At 30.6% G+C, this 17,616-nt stretch overlaps 1 protein-coding gene and 1 long non-coding RNA gene across 2 annotated transcripts in view; both read left to right on the top strand.

Moving 5' to 3' along the window:
* LOC149478040 (uncharacterized) overlaps positions 1-17,157 on the top strand; it is a 180,385-nt gene extending 163,228 nt beyond the window's left edge. Inside the window, exon 2 of the long non-coding RNA XR_016317515.1 lies at positions 16,593-17,157. This is a non-coding gene — a long non-coding RNA (uncharacterized LOC149478040). The remainder of the gene's footprint in view (positions 1-16,592) is intronic.
* On the top strand, positions 10,863-17,157 carry LOC149478039 (vesicular integral-membrane protein VIP36). Its single transcript, XM_089710045.1, has 6 exons — positions 10,863-11,083; positions 11,155-11,270; positions 13,222-13,419; positions 14,054-14,216; positions 15,255-15,421; positions 15,667-17,157. Exons 1-6 carry the CDS (start codon positions 10,957-10,959, stop codon positions 15,877-15,879), a joined length of 984 nt encoding a protein of 327 aa, XP_089566171.1. The 5' UTR covers positions 10,863-10,956; the 3' UTR covers positions 15,880-17,157.
* Positions 17,158-17,616: the final 459 nt, after the last annotated feature.

Genomic DNA, 17,616 nt, shown 5'->3' with positions numbered 1-17,616 from the left:
ACAGGCAGAGCCCTCCGTCTTGTTACATTTAACACGTCTTTAATAAAAAAGAAAATATTCATGCCCACTTCTCTGAAGTCAAACATATTTTATTCGTAGCATATCTTTGTAGAATAATTTGAAATCAAACCAAAACCATAAGAAAATTACTGGCCAGTTACATTCTACAAAATTTCTGTCAAGGAGATCTATCTTTAAATTCAAAATGGCGCGTTTATATCAACTTAATAATAATTATTATTTAAGATTCCGTAAAAAATCTTACCTTTTTATATAAACTAGAATAAATCTTAACCTATTTGCCAGATTTTTTTTGATGCAGTCTTTAGAAAGCCTTTCACCAGATAATAATAACAATGCTAACAATAGCCAAGGAGTTACTAGGAATATATAAACTATTAAAGGATTCACTGAACACAGAGAGGCGCCTCCAACTAACAACGTCTATTTTAATCCGTAATAGTTTAAGACAGAAGACTTAGAATATAATTTTTTCCGTTTTTATAACAGTTTTCTCGAATATGATATAATAAAAATATAGATGTTTTGTAGTGAAAATGTGAATAATAATATAAATTAAAAAAAATAAAAAAATAAGCAAAAATAATTCTAACTTAGCTCTTTTGAGCTAAGTTAGAATTATTTTTGCTTTTTAGCACCAATTCATGAATGAAAATGTCAAAATGTGCAGAAAGAAGTATGTACTATTTTATAGAAAATATACATTTCCTCTACAACCGGAGCCCATTAATACCATCAACTTAAAACTACAATATAAATAATTTTAATCAGTTTATTACTATACAAAAATCTTCGTATTTGGGTACAAATTACATACGTGGGCGCTATTTCCCAATTCCTAAACGTATGTTTTTGTAGTGAATATAAATTCGGAACGAGTGTGACACGATACGGTTTCGAAACTCTACGTGGGTATTCCAGATAATATGCCTTTCAATTTTCTATTTGCCACCGCGAATTGAGGGTCGTTGACCTTTTTTAGCTGTTATTTATGGGTGAAAATGATTTTTTATCTATCGAATGTTATGAATGTTTTAACTTTTAAATACTAACTGATCATTCATGCCAAGTTACGTTGCCCTTATTGCTTTGATTTTTGACAAATGACGGCGCGAAAATTGTTATAAAGATTTTCATAAATTTCCAATTTCCAAAGGTTGAAGGGAATTTAATAAATGTAAGAAAGTAAATTTGTAATGTGTACATAATACATATGTACACATTACAAATGCAATATTGCATATGTGGCTATTAGAATATATTTCCAAATTTGAATATATTTCTATGTAAAATAATCAATGATAAAATGGACTTGGCGTAGCACTTAGATTTTTTTATAGGACCAAAGACAAAGAATATAATACAAAAATCGCAAATCATAAGATTTCCAGAGTCCAAGCATAAATTATAAATAAACATAATATAAACCAATAAAATATTCAAGTGAAAATCTATTACGTTTAATGACTAGTGACGTTAAACCGTTGTTAATGGTCCACTACGCCCACAACACGCAGAAACGATACTAAATCGCACATTCTAACTTGTATACATGGATTTATATCCCATAAACATTGACATTACACAATCTACTTCATTTTTCTAATTAAAAATAACAATCGGTAACGTTAACAAATGAAATATCGAAAACAGCCGCTTTTATCTCGATAATATCGACTAAACGCGCCGAACCTATCGACGATATAACAAACGTTAACCGTCAAAAGTACCAGGCGCACATAAACGATCAAAGGTTAACTATTTCGGCTGCCAAACACTCAATAAAAACTTCTAAACTTCAACATTGAGCGAGAACGAGACAAATCTATCTGTTTTAATCTCCGTCTCCCTCGGTGTACGTAAGTTGACAAGCACTGGGTGAACGAACTTTGAGAGTTTACTGGGCTAAAAGTTGAATGTACCTCCGTTCGCGGACATTACGAACAAGATAGCAACTTTACCATACACAGCATCCGCGATCGATGTATTAAGAGCGTTTAATTTATATTGTATTATGGACGTCACATTGCACTGGTAGAGTCGATTTTCATTCGCTGGAGTTATGATTATGAGTCGTTTTAGAATACGACGTCAAGTTTCTCACGACTACTCCTACAATGACACAGGCGTAGTGAGACGAGTGTGCGGATATGATTTGTGTGTATGTGTGCGTGTTTAAGGTTGGTGTAGTCTTGAAAATAATTTCGCGGTCACATCGCGCTGGTGGGTTCACATAGCTTGAACCACCTGTGTCTGTTGCGCGCCTGGTTATTTATATCTAAGAGCAAACTATGTACTATACATATATAGAGAGTTTCTACCTACTTAGTTTGCGATAATAGCTATCTAGCATACCTAATTGACGTCCTAGGACATTATACTTCCGCTTTGTATAGAGGGGAATGTAATCGCATAACAATTTCTATGCAATATTTATGTAACTAATTATGTTATCGCTGAAATATGCCTAATGTACAGGCAATTTGTCCGCAATACAAGATTAATGTCAATATATTGCTTCCTGTAATTATAAGGATTATATCAATAAGATTTCAATGACGTATTGATGGAATAAATATATCTGTAAGTAAATCTTAAATGTAGGTACTTCAATTTAAATACTTTCCTATTAAAATTTCGTAGTACCTATCCTTGTTTACAGTGGACTTTCTAATAATATTAGGTATTTTTAGTTTATAACAAAATACAATGTCTATAATAAAGAAAAACAGAGCAACTACTTATTCCATTCAATTTAAAATGTGAAATTTTTAACTTCAATTCTTATAATTATTATAAATTGCTTGAAGTCTATTGTATTCATCAATTGGTAGAGTCGTTACGAATAGAGATGATCAGCGGCAAATAGAGAAAATGCAATCTGTTAACAAAGAAAAAAATATGAATATAAAAAAAGTTTATTAATATGAAGAATTTCAATATCATAAATGTTTAGATTAGGTAGAGTTAAAATAGTTTAAGTTAATTCTCATTATGCTATATATTTTCAATTTTGTTTGCATATTATTCGAAATTTGACGTAAAAATTTTATAAAATTATAAATAATAATAATAAATAATAAATAAATATTATACATTATTACACAAATCGACCTAGTCCCACAGTAAGCTCAATTAAGGCTTGTGTTGTGGGTACTAGGCGACGATAAATATAATATTATAAATACATATATTTTTATTTTTTATTTACTGTCTTTTGAGTGATTGCTATCGAACTCGTCATTTCGTTAACTGTTTGAAGCTACGCTTAAAATTTACTGTAGTTTGATGCACTGTATCTCACATGGCAACAGGGGTCAAGGAACCCAGCAATTACACCGACTAATTCACAAGCAATTAATTTAATCAAAAACGATTCACTCATTTCCGTGGTGCTTGGTGCCAATAAAATAAGACTGATTTATTGTCCGTCCTTCAGGTTTTGATATTTTATTTATTTGTTGACAAGTTTATGTTGCAAGGACGTTGACCTCGAATTTAAAATTTACCTTGTATAGCTATGACATGTTATTTTTCAACCAATCTAATAATATAAAATAATAACTTACATGTTACAATATTATATGTACCTATGATATATTTATTTCTTTGTCTGTATCCCATCATTATCTAATAATAATATTTTTTTTTTTATTTATTACACTTTATTGTAATACAATCACTTAAAAATAGGATACAATAAAAAGAAAATATGGTACAAGAAAGATGTAGTACAATCGGCGGCCTTATCACTAAGCAGTGATCTCTGCCAGGCAAATAATAGAATTATGTTACTCAATTATGTTACTCATACACGTAATTTATGCCTTTATCCTACGAGGGGTTTTCACCATCGGTATAATTTACCACTACTGGTTTCAATTTTCATGCAAAAACATTAGTAGAGATTTGTAATAGACTCTCGTATCAGGAATAATACATACATAGAGTATTATCCTACTATCCTACTCCTACTAATCCTACCCTATACTAATATTATAAATGCTAAAGTTTGTGAGGATGTGTATGTGTGTGTTTGTTACTCTTTCACGCAAATACTACTGAACCGATTACAATGAAATTAAGCACACATATAGAGGGTAACTAGGGTAACATAGGATATGTTTTATTCCGGAAATCCCCTGGGAACGGGAACTATGCGGCTTTTTCTTTAAAACGCAGGCGAAGCCGTGGGTGGAAAGCTAGTTTTATATAAATTTAATATTGAAAATCGTAACGATAAATCACACAATATTATGTGTTTGTTTTTAACAATAAAGCTTAATCACAGCTAGAAAGTTTCTCTATGCGAGATCAACACAACTCAAGTGATACTTGCAGTTTTACAAACATATGCAATGTTTAAATAAAGGTGCTATTTACAATTCAAACGATATAAATTACACAAACGAAAGTGTGAAAGAAATCTATGGCAAGAGACATTAAAGTGCAATCTATTACTGTAATATTATAAAGTTAAAGAGTTTGTTTGAACGCGCTAATCTCAAGAACTATACTGGTCCGATTTCAAAAATTCTTTCACTGTTGGATAGTCCATTTATCGAGGAAGGCTTAGGCTATATATCATCACGCTAAGACCAACAGAAGCGGAGCCACGCGAGAGAAACCGCGGAGCGCAGCTAGTCAAATATAAGAAAGAATCAAATTTTTATTTAAAAAATTATATCACCAGTAGCTACACTATTCTTGAGTAATAAAAACCGAAACAAGCTACTATAGCCTTTAAATCCCAGAAGGATAACCTAATCTTTGCTAATAACTTGATAATCTCCATTTTAATTATTATTTTAATATAAGTAAAAGTTACCTACTGTCAAATTTTCTACTATTATCTGCTAACTCACACAAAACGTAGAGATCGTTTTGTACACACGATGATGATATTTCCCATTACATATATACTTATTTACATATTAAACCATTAAATATTTTGGCATTTCATCATAAAACAACTTAAAACTATTTGCTTACATGATAATACATCTCTTGTATATAATGTATGGGCTTGTTTGCATGCACTTTCTTATTTATGAATGGACGCCTGTATGACATTGGTCACCGGAGTCAATGACCTCAGTATGTAAATAGTGATTTTCTCTATTTACTATTGAATTCTTGTCGTAAAAGTTGCCAAAAACGTGAATATTTAATTCGATTTATTTGCACATTTATCTTTACGGATATAGTATGTAGAAAATGTGTATTGTTTTCGTTTAGTTTGATCTCAATTTACCACCATAAAACGATCTTTTAAAAACATTAGTATTACTTCTATACCTACCTAGGTAAGTACATTTTTTTAAACTGCTACATGGTACATGGCTTTCTAAGACATTGACATTAGTCACTTAAAAAGCTAAGTATTAGAGTAGTAGTATGCAGTAGCCTTGTTTATTGGAAGATATTAATCTCCAAATAAACAAGCTTGCATTTATCATCATCATCATCATGAAAATTTCTACACGTCAATCAAATAGGTAATATGAACAATTTTTAGCATTCCTACGAAACAAATGTAAACAAGCGAATGAGGAAAATTCACAACAAATTCTATTCAATAAAGACGCTCACAATACGCAGACGAGTAATACATATTAAGAAACACGATTAACCTTTCAAACGATACAATCATGTACTAATCAAGATAATAATTTGGTACGTTTTCTAATATACTAAAGTTCATTGTCTTATTGCAATCTGTACGAGAAAACGCCGTGGTTTCCACAACTTTCTATAAATTACTTTCACTTACAAACAGACACATTGCCGTGACTTATAGCTCTATTTGAGATTTTATTGTTTATTTACATTTGGCCTTGTTTGAAGAGTAACCTCGTTTTTATAGAATTGTTTATTGCACTTGAAAACTTGATGTCACATGATGACTCTCTCACCACTTCTTTGTAAACGATACAAGCTTTATCAACAGCAGTATGATATACAAATGGCACATACGAATTGGCTTACATTAAAATATATGATGGTATAAATATGAATCATCAGTTACTATTATCACAGACTAATAATAATATACTACGTATACAACTATTATTAACATTTCCCTCCATGCAAATATAAACCCTCAATTATATTATCAAACCCTCCGAAAATGAGACTTTAGATAATAGACATTTTTGAAAATAACATGATTCCTATAATATTCTCTACATTATAAAGTTATAATAGATCAATCAGATATGCATTAATATTTGTTTCATTTTTAGTTCTGAAAGTTACGTATTAAATAGTTATAAAATATGATTTATTTACCTTCGAATGAAATTAAATAGCTTATGACCATTTGTGTTTTACAAAGCACACTAGACCTAGATAAAAAAATATCCAACTTCCATTTTAAAACACATTTTGATAATTAATTTCATCCCTTCAATTTAATTACTTGACTTACTAGTACAACGTCATTAAGTAATAAATCTCTAATTTTATAACTTAAAAAGGGCCGTGCCCAATTAATAAATGTTATCTACATTAATTCCGCCAATAAAAGGGAAAACCGTGTCCATGGAATGCAGAATGAATTCCACCGTCGAAATTTCTAGAAGCTTCGATGTGGGAAAAACTTTAACAATTAAATTCATTCTCAATTTCTTTAAGACTTCAAAAGATTGTTGATTGATTATGTACGTAGCTATTGCAATAAGTTTTAATGATAATATTATGAAGACATAATAAAATAAGGAAGAAAGAAACAAACAAAATATAGGTATATTGGCAGTGATATAAAATGTATGTTTCTTAACAGTAGTATAAGAGTACATATTATATTGATTCAATTCAGTACTGTGTAATTTTTTTGTATGAAAACTCCACCCTTTTCTTACACCTGCATCTAAACGCTCAACTGCCTACGCATCATAAAGTGGTTGCGTTTTGTTTCTGCAGTTATAAAAAATACATAATCAACGCGTTTTCTAATAAACATCAATGCTTAGAAGTTTTTATAAAGCAATTTAAAACAATTTGTAGAGAAATTTAGCCCACAAAACGTGCGATAACAAACTTAATAGAATGTAACAAAATAAAACATCAAAATAAGTACGCACTCTTCTTGACCCAGTTAGAACATTCTCGAAAAACAACCAAGGAAAAATACCAAACAATCGAACTGACCTACAAAACACCTTTGTAGCGAGCCACCACGGTTGTTAAAAGTACCCAAAATATGTCCCGGAGAATGTCAAGAGCAAATCATTACACTTTCACTGCTTTCTCTGACCTGGTTTCAAAGGTAGGTCGGGTCGGTGGCCTTCAGAAACCACCACTTTTGGTTTTATCTGTCACTTTCATTAATCTATGCCGATGTAGAAAGTTATGACGTGTGCAGTAAAAGTGAACGAGCAGGGAATTGGGTCACGGCCTCACATTCATCGAAACAATTTGGAGGTTTAAACGACCCGTTTATGCCACTTGACGTCAGAACACAGAAACTCGCGGGAATGCTCGAACAACTCAGTGTGCAAACAATTTGCGAGGAATTTGTTTGTTTGCGAAAAGAAGAAAAAATTTGTATCATAAGACGTTTATTAAAAATGCATGAAGAGCTTTTAGAAAATGTAAATAATGTAAAACATTCAATAACAGAGACCAGGGACTATAAGGTACTATAATATTCATATCGTTTTGAAGTGCCACTTGGGAAAATGACCTTAAAAAGGTTATTGAAAACAGTTCTTGTCAGAAAAAAATAAAGGTGTTAAGTTGAAATCTAACCTGCTTTGTTTATAATCTGTTATGATTAATACCTGTTCCTATAGTTATACGATTGCGATAACCTATTAGTCGTAGTCAATGGTGAAACCCATAGAGTTTCTCTTGTAATCTCTCCCTTTAAAACTGAGTTTAAAACCCATCAGCTAATGCCTAATACATTGGATCATGGATGTCAATTTAAATAACATTACAATATCTTTGAAAATTATTGCTCGATGAAATTCAACTACCTAAACTCCATGTTTTGTTTTGTCACTTGCATTGCTTAAGAAACTTTGATGTATCCTATGCGCAGGGATATTGTAAATTGCTCTACTCTAATTTTCCACTGCTAGTTTCTTTGAACATTTGTGATTTGTAAAAAATCAACTTGTCAAAAAAAGCTATTTTCAGGAATATAACATAATATATGCCTACGTCTTTCTGGCTGAATTTTAGCCATACAGCCAATCTCAACAAAGAACACAAAATGATTAGTATTATAATAGTATCTGTGAAAAAGTCCTCCGCTGCACCTACCTTTCTGTCTGTTCGCGATAAACTCAAAAACTAGGTACCTACTACACCGATTTTTATTATGTTATCAGCAATTGATAGCGTGGTTCTCGATGCAGTTTCAAATGTCTATTTTATTTTAATTTTAGACAACACAGGCGACTGGCGAAGATGCGGGCGGAAATCTAGTACCTACCTATTATGTACCTACATAATTTACAAACATATCCTTATAATATCACTAGTTAGATGTTGGATGCTGGTAGTGAGTTTTTTTTGCAATATCATTGTCATACTTTTCAATTTAACAACCATTTCAGCCCTGGTGACCATTTTCGATTATGACAGCAGACTGTTCAAATGTATATACTATATTATTAGTTATTACATAATAGAGTAACTACGAACCTGAAGTTATTGTAGTGCACTGCAGTGCACAAGTATGCGTGCAAAAAAGTGCATTCCTTATTCCAATATATCACTGTCAATCGCGATATTGTAGGAATTTTATACAGAAATATTTTGATTGTAACCGTTTAAAACTTGCATAATTCATATTTATCTATTTCATTTATAAAAAATTAAAAACTAAGTCAATCCTTAGAGTCAGTTAGATCATTAAGTAATGAGCTAAGGAGTCAGTCAGAGTCAGTCCTGCAAAGGCAGAACACAAAAATAACTTTCTGGCGTAAATATTATTCGAATGTTCCGCGCATCTATAAATATGTTAAACTTTCAAATTTAACTTTTTCAACAGAAAAAAATGATATTGCTATTTTGAAACCACAAAACAAACAAAAAACACAATTCATACTATTTTCGACCATTTAAATTTCTCACGTAAGTAAGTACAAGCAATTTTAAAACTAAAAAACTACGAGTATATGTAAACATGTGGTCGGAAGACGCGGTAAAAGTTGCCGAAAAGTCGTTGACCGCTGCGTTTTTGACCTTAGCAACGATATTGTAGCAAAGTGGGTGCATCCGCGGAGAGAAAGCGACACACCCTTGTTTCCGCGGAAATGAATTCAATCAATTTTGGGAATGCCATACGTCAGGTTTAATATTAACCGGTTATACTTTATAGGCCCGTCTTTGTTTTATGTGTTGAAACATGTAAAACAATGAATAAATCCTGAATCTCCTTAATTAAAGTACTTTACCGAATCTCCATACATGTAAGCATGTATACAGTACCTATTACGTACACAAAAACTAGGTACTGTACGGCGTACGCAATTACAACTTCAATTTTTGTACCTACCCTTTTTTTTTTTTTTTTTGTGTGGTGTCTCTCAATGTTAGCCAGAAGGGCTTCTACATTTTAACGCGGACGCGATTGTACCTACCCGTTTTCATTATTTTGTTACTAAATGTGTGACTTGAATTAATTCTAGTCTTGGCATTTTTTTTCACAAGAATTGGCATTTTTTTTTCGAAATCAAGGAGGCAAAGAGTATAATAATTATTACTTTCATAGGATTCCAACCGTATTACTTATACCACAGACTAATAATAATATACTACGTATACAACTTATACTCTTTGATTTGTATTTTGCACCGTTCATTCGTTATGATGTAGGTAGGTACCTTGTGGAAAAGATAGAGAAATAAGTCATAATAATTGACAATTTTAAGAAATTGCATACCATTGGACATTGCACTTTATCCATACCTATTCCTTAGAAGAAAATATTATTACAAAACTGTTTCCGTTCATCGTAACTCAATTGTACTCATAATGTAAGTGAAAATGCTTGTAAAATATTTTTGTTAATAGCGCCATCTATGACGTGAATATTGAATAAATTAAAATTAACAAACTTTATTATGCTGCGTTCATCAAATGGCTTGTAGATTACTTACAGTTTAATTTCGCTTGCTTTGTTTAAAATAATATATAATGTTACTATTATATGCATTTAATATTTTAATAACGTATTTCACACCATTCAATAAATATTTTTTCTGACCACAGAATAAAATATAGCATCGTAAATTATCCAATTGGCCAAACGTCATGCATTCGTGTCGATTGTCAATAGAAAGTATTGCCAACTAGTTAAACTTCCCATAATTAAGGTAGTTTTCTATAAGTTTGATTTTCCTTATTAAATAAAATAGATCCGTCTTAAACAGTATTAGTTATTACACTCACAACTTTAAAATGAAAAATGGTTGTTGTACGAACAAATTAAAAGTTAAATAAAAAAATGTTGTGTGGTTTTATGAAACCACGGTAAAAGTGAAACTGTTCGAACGGTTCCGAACACTGCTTTGTGTAGCGCATGTCGCGTGTCGGTCGGCTGCCTAGTAGGTATACCTACTCGGCAGCCGCGATACACGCGACATGCGCTACACAGACCAAAAAGTTTGAGACGATGTAATAAAAGTTTCACTTTAAAATAAATATTCAGACCTTGATACTTATCAATAATATACCCCTATATATGCCCATAAATATATTTTGGCTTTTTGGTAGATACTTAAATAGAATAAACGATAAATTATGTTAAGTTCTTTTATTTATTAACAATTGATAAAGGAACATTAGGGAGAATATTTAATCCATAATATAGCGACTTTCTATTATAGTCACGGCAACACTGTCGGCTGCCATGATTTGGACTTGGAGTTTGACTGTCATCGTGTAGTCTTATTATCTGACCGTACCTATATTTTCAAAATGTTTTACGCAAAAAGTATAAGCGGTGTATTTACCATCGTTACTTTATTAATAGCGCCAATAATAGCAGAATGGAATACGCAAGACTATATTCGAAGGGAACATTCATTAACGAAACCTTACCAAGGTGAGTGACCTGTGCCTACGACTAGACATTGTGCATTTTCAAGTTTATTAAATCTAATTATTTTATTACAGCAAGTGGTATGGCCATGCCTTACTGGGACTTTTTAGGTAGCACGATAGTTACTTCAAATTATGTTCGACTCACACCTGATTTGCAGTCAAAATCAGGCGCAATTTGGAATACTCATGTGAGTATTGGTCTTTTTTTATTCTTATTATTAAAAACGTTTATACAACCTCTAATACTGTATCGAAAAACAAGAATACAATCGATGATATCCATATTATACTACCGATATGTCCAGGTTAGAATTAATCTAAGTATACCAAAATTATTTTATGATCTCCATTTTAACAAACAGATAATGAACATTGAAGTTCAATTATATAAATTATCAAGTCAAATGTATTGATGAGTAATTGGTATTTACTCAGAATTTGTTTTTGTTTGTCTTATCATTGTCTTTGTAAGACTAAAGACATGTTCCATTATTGTTACATTGATATCAATCTTGTTTTTATTACTAACTTGTACTCAATAATCATTTTGTTTTATTCACAAGTGTCTTAAGATTTAATTAAATATGTTCTTCCAACATTTCAATGATATGTCATAACTAGCATAAATTCATCGAAACATGTAAAATAATTTAATATAATGGAAAAATTTAGACTTTACCTATTTTAAAAATTTGTAAAATTCAGATTTGAAGTATTTAAATATGTTTCTGAAAATAACCATTTACAAGGAAATTTATGAATAAATATGTACATTTTGGTAGCTAATTAATCATTACAGCTGATCATATAGATAAGAATATGTCTCTTTCTCTTTATAAATAAATTTATACTTTAGATGCTGAGAGTATCCTACTAATATAATAAGTGCGAAAGTTTGTGAGGACAGATGTGTATGTGTGTGTTTGTTACTCTTTCACGCGAATACTATGAACCGATTACAATGAAATTAAGCACACATATAGAGGGTAACTTGGATTAACACATAGGATAGGTTTTATACTGGAAATTTCCTGGGAACGGGACAGGTGTTTTTTCTTTGAAAATGCGGGCGAAGCCGCGGGCGGAAAGCTAGTGTTACATGAAGTATTCACATTAAAATGTGTGGTTGGAATTATCATAACATTTGAAACTTTCTCTCTTAACAATATTGTTTAGTTCATGGTCATAAATAAATTAAGAATAAAAATAAAATGCAATTTACAATGTATATTTTATCATGTGTATCGAATTGGCATTGATACAGAAACCAAGGTCAGAATCTATATTCAAGGTTAGCTTATTATTAAACATTTTGTAATACAAAGTATTGTTAAATAACAACATTGTTATTACAGGTTTCTCTTTTTATGTGAAGTTATCCTACTATTTAAATTTAAATATTTAAATTTAAATATATATTATATAAATGCGAAAGTAACTCTGTCTGTCTGTCTGTTACGCTTTCCCGCTTAAACCTCTCAACCGATTTTGATGAAATTTAGAACAAACAATCTTTAGACCCTGAGAAAGAACATAGGCTACCTTTTATCAAAACACCATGTGGGCAAAGCCGCGGGCGGAACCTAGTATTCTTATAAACTGGTCTACTTCTTAAATACTTTCACTTTTTCTTTAATAAATAAATAATATGCTTTTCTTAATTTTTCTAGAAACTTTTGGTGACATTGCACAACCTTGATCTTAAATATAAACAACCAAGCCAGTTTTAGCAAATTAATACAATCTTAAAATGTAACACTAAGTAAACACTTTCAAAGTTGTCCATGCTTAGTTATTATAATAATTTTATTACCTTTTAAATTCTGTTGAAAAGACAATAACTTCTGAATAAACATAATATTTCAGTTAAGAAATCAATTGAGAAAACTGTAATCACTAAATACGAATACATTTAGCTATATAATATTTTCTAAAACATTACCATACATCCTCCATTAATACCCCAATTAAGGAAACTGGATCTTCAAGATATGCAAGGCCTTAGTAAAAGAAAAACTATTTAGAGAAATTTTCACCAAATCGATTCTCATGTATTCTTAAAAAAATTCATTTATAAAGAATTTGAATGCTATAAAACTAAATATCGAAAAACTATTTAACTGTATTTATTTTTTACAGCCATGCCACACTCGCAACTGGGATTTGCAAGTGCAGTTCAAAGTCCATGGGCGTGGTAAAGATTTATTCGGCGATGGTTTCGTCATTTGGTACGTGAAGGATCGTATGCAGCCTGGACCAGTGTTTGGGAGTAAGGATTACTTCAATGGACTCGCTATTGTCATGGATACATACAGTAATCATAATGGTGCTCATAATGTGAGTATGTTGGTATTTTGTTGGCAAGATAGGCAGAAAGTTGATATAATGTAAGGTTTAATAAGAGAGCCAGAGCCTTGTATTAACAATAAAGGCACAAAATAATTTGTGAAATTGAGATTTATTTTATTTTATAATATTATACTGAATTGTAGCAGTTGCAATTGGATTTTATGATAATAGCCACTAAAGAACAGGATCTACGATTTCAATCATTATTCATTACTTCTTAGGGTTCTTAGATAAATAATAAATATGGAAGTTCTTACGTACACCTCATTTTTATAAGGTATTATAAATTTTCATTAATTAACTTAAATTCATAAATAATTTTTTCGTAAGTTATATTACTTACGTGGTAATTATGTAGACTAATATATAAAAAACTAACTGCGCTTCGCGGTTTCACCCACGTGGCTCAGCTCCTGTTGGTCTTAGCGTGATGATATATAGCCTATAGCCTTCCTCGATGAATGGGCTATCTAACACAGAAATAATTTTTCAAATCGGACCAGTACTTCCTGAGATTAGTGCATTCAAACAAACAAACAAACTCTTCAGCTTTATAATATTAGTATAGATTTACATTTACGTATAGAAATTCAATAATATAAAATCTTATACATATCAACAGCATCAGCACCCATACATATCAGCGATGATAAACAATGGTACACTGCACTACGATCACGATAGAGATGGTACACACACGCAAGTGGCGGGTTGCGAGGCGAAGTTCAGGAACTACAACCATGACACGTATATATCTATTGTGTATAGGGATGATACTCTTATTGGTAAGTTTAATCCATACTATATATTATATATATTATAATATTATTATTATATAATATTATAAATGCGAAAGTAACTCTGTCTGTCTGTCTGTTACTCAATCACGCCTAAACTAAGGAACCAATTTGCATGAAATTTGGTATGGAGATTTATTTGTATTTTGATATCCGAGAAAGAACATAGGCTACTTTTTATCCCGGGAAAATGACGTAATCCCGGAAATCCCATGGGAACGGGAACTATGCGAGTTTTTCTTTGACTGCGCGGGCGAAGCCGCGGGCGGAAACCTAGTATGTTTATAGGTTTGATGCTAGTCCCACTCTGTCTGAATCGTTTCTAATTATTAAACGGCTATTATCCTAATCCATTTAGAGACAAATCCAAAAAGTCAAAATCGGTTCATCCATTGTTCAGTTTTAAGTGTATAACAAGCACAACTTTCTTTTATATGTATAGATTATTATAAATACGTTAATTAATAGTATATAATATAATTTACATCAATTACTACTTCATATGTGATATTTATGCCTAAGGAAAACTAAAAAGATATTGTATTATAGAAATAAAAAATAACATTTTTACTCTAATTAAAAATATTTATTTAGATCGTCAATCGGCATAGGTTTAATTCAATACTTATAAGATTAAAAGGTCAACTATTCTTGTCTTTTTATACAAGGCAAGGATTTATAGTAATAGTTTGGATTAATTCATGCAATCTAATCTCATTGATATTTTTCATTTACTAATCAAATTAAAGACTGTTATGCATTTAAGTATTACTGTTTCTATTATTATATATGTAATTTTAAAAAAAATGATTTTGTAAATTTCAAATTATATTCTGAAGGGAAATTTACATAAATAGTAGTTTATAGATTCTTACCGCCTCTTTTCCGCAGTAACAGCTTTCAAAACATTTTGTTCAGTGATAAATAATACCTATATATTACAACAATAAAAACCTTCTGAAAGAAAATATATATGCAATATATTTAAATATTCTAGATAATAAATAAAAAAATATTATATTACAGTATCAACAGACCTAGAAGGCAAGAACGCGTGGAAGGAGTGCTTCAAAGTCGAGAATGTTCTATTACCAACTGGTTACTTCTTTGGAGCCTCCGCTACTACGGGCGACTTGAGCGATAACCATGATATTGTTGCTATTAAGATGTATGAGTTAGATTTATTGGAATCGGTAAGTTTTTATAAACATGTATTTACTGATTTTCAAATGTAATTTAAATAAGATTTTTGATAAGTCCCTTAATATTACCAATATGGCAATATTTCATTTCTTTCCAATTACTTTGATAGAACATCCCTATAACAAAACGACTAACACCTATAACACAAATATTTGGGATATTTTTCTATTAATCTTCTGCAAAATGCATCTGCCTTAAAGTAAACGTCACTTTTATATGTAAATTCTTCTTCCAGCAAAACAAGAACGAAGACAGATCACACATAATACCATCAGCGGCGACATTCGAAGCGCCGCGGGAAAGGATAGAAGACAGCAAGCCCGCCATGTCGGGCGTCAAAACTTTCCTTTGGATGATGTTTATAGCCATTGTAATTATCGTATTAGTTGTACTCGGCATCATGTGGTACCAGAAACGACAAGAAACATCCAGAAAACGCCTATATTGATCAAAAAATTCAATATACTGGCAACATTTGTGGTCTGTCAAGACTCTGTTTTATCTGTGTAGGTGACTGTTTGAATATTTTTTTTCGTCTGTGGCGCAGCTGTCACTTGTCATGTTTTGAATGTGTAGGTAATGATGGGTGAAATTAAATGTAATAGGGAACAATTTGATGAATTGTAAGTGTAGTTTAGAATTTTATACCTACATGATAAAAAATGCAAATTTTGAAGCAATAAATATATTGTCTAAGAAATTAATTGAATGGGAAGTTGGTTCAAATAATTGAAACCCAAAAATATGGTAGACTGAATAATTCTAAAATATTACATATTAAGTATAATTTATTTATACTTTGCTGGTTCTTTGAAATAATGAAATAATTATATCTTATTTTTGGGATTTCTTTTATGTTAAAAATATTTAAAACACATCACACTAACATATTTCGGCTATAACTTATGTTTCAATATATTATGTTATAATAATTTTGTTAACAAAGTACAATCTAGTATGCAATATTTATGAAATAATTGGAAACATATCCATACATTAATATTATTTTCCTAAATAACTAAGTCACTTCTTGTATGTAATATTTAAATATCTACATAAGTATTTAGATTAAAAATATTTTAAGTATTTACTATTGCCAGTTACATTAATAATTATAAACTTGATTATACAATTTTATTATCATCCCTTTTTTGTTATTAGATAAAATACTCCCTTAGTTTGAACTGCTCAATTGTTCATATTTTTTATCGTTTGTCTCATTAATTACGTAATACAAATTGTAGTTTGTGTATTTTTCTGCTAGAATTCATTTAAATTCATATTAATAATCCATAACAAAATTATATGTTCCTGGTTATAAGTTTGTGATGTTATATTATGAATCTTAGGATTTTGTAATAGGCGAATTGTTAGGATGATATTATACAGAAATGGTACAGATAATTTAAGGGAAGTTTATTATTAAAATTGGACTTGGGAGACTAGATTTGATATCTATTAATAGTAAGTAATTTACATTCATATGCAACATAAACACACAGATATTATTATTGTATAAAATTTGGTATGGTCTCACATAACTGTTACATAATATACATTATTACATAGTTTATTTATTTAAATACGTAAATCTCGAAAAGGAAAATAATTTATGTGATTTTAATAAAATTCTAAAGTACTAAAATCGCATAAATTCGTAAAGAATGCATTAGATGTTGTGTCCAAGTGTGTTCGAGTGTGAATAAAGTGATTTATAATCTTTTAAGATCTTGTTTCATTTTTACCGTATTAACAAAGCCAAAGGAGGATCCCAATTTTTAGCTTTTGTTTGGTTTTTTTACTACCAGTCTACTAATAACAATGCCAAGAACAATGCACTAGTATGTAGGTAACTGTGAAAACCCGCGATTAATTAAATTTCTTTTGACTTGTTGCGGGTGTTGAATTCTTCAACACCCTCATAATATCATGAAGAAAAATCTAATTTCCTATTAATTTCAAGAAAAATATAGTAGAGATATCATTATAAAGGTTAATGTTTGGAAAGCAAAAATTCAATCTTTACCTACTTATATTCAATTTCAAAATCTAGTGAATTGGTTTCTTTGAATGCTCTAATTTCGGGAATTATTGGTTCGAAACTTCGAAATGAATAATTTTGAATAGTCCATATTTTATCGACGAAGGCTAATGGCTATATTGTAGATTGTAGTCTATATTGTGT

Source organism: Colias philodice, chromosome 23, assembly GCF_061535455.1.
Source record: "Colias philodice isolate Cphi_HAF_F1 chromosome 23, ilColPhil1 Martin Lab GWU primary, whole genome shotgun sequence".
Classification (NCBI taxonomy): domain Eukaryota; kingdom Metazoa; phylum Arthropoda; class Insecta; order Lepidoptera; family Pieridae; genus Colias; species Colias philodice.
Note: the sequence above shows the minus strand (reverse complement) of the source record. Positions and strands in the feature narration are given on the sequence as shown.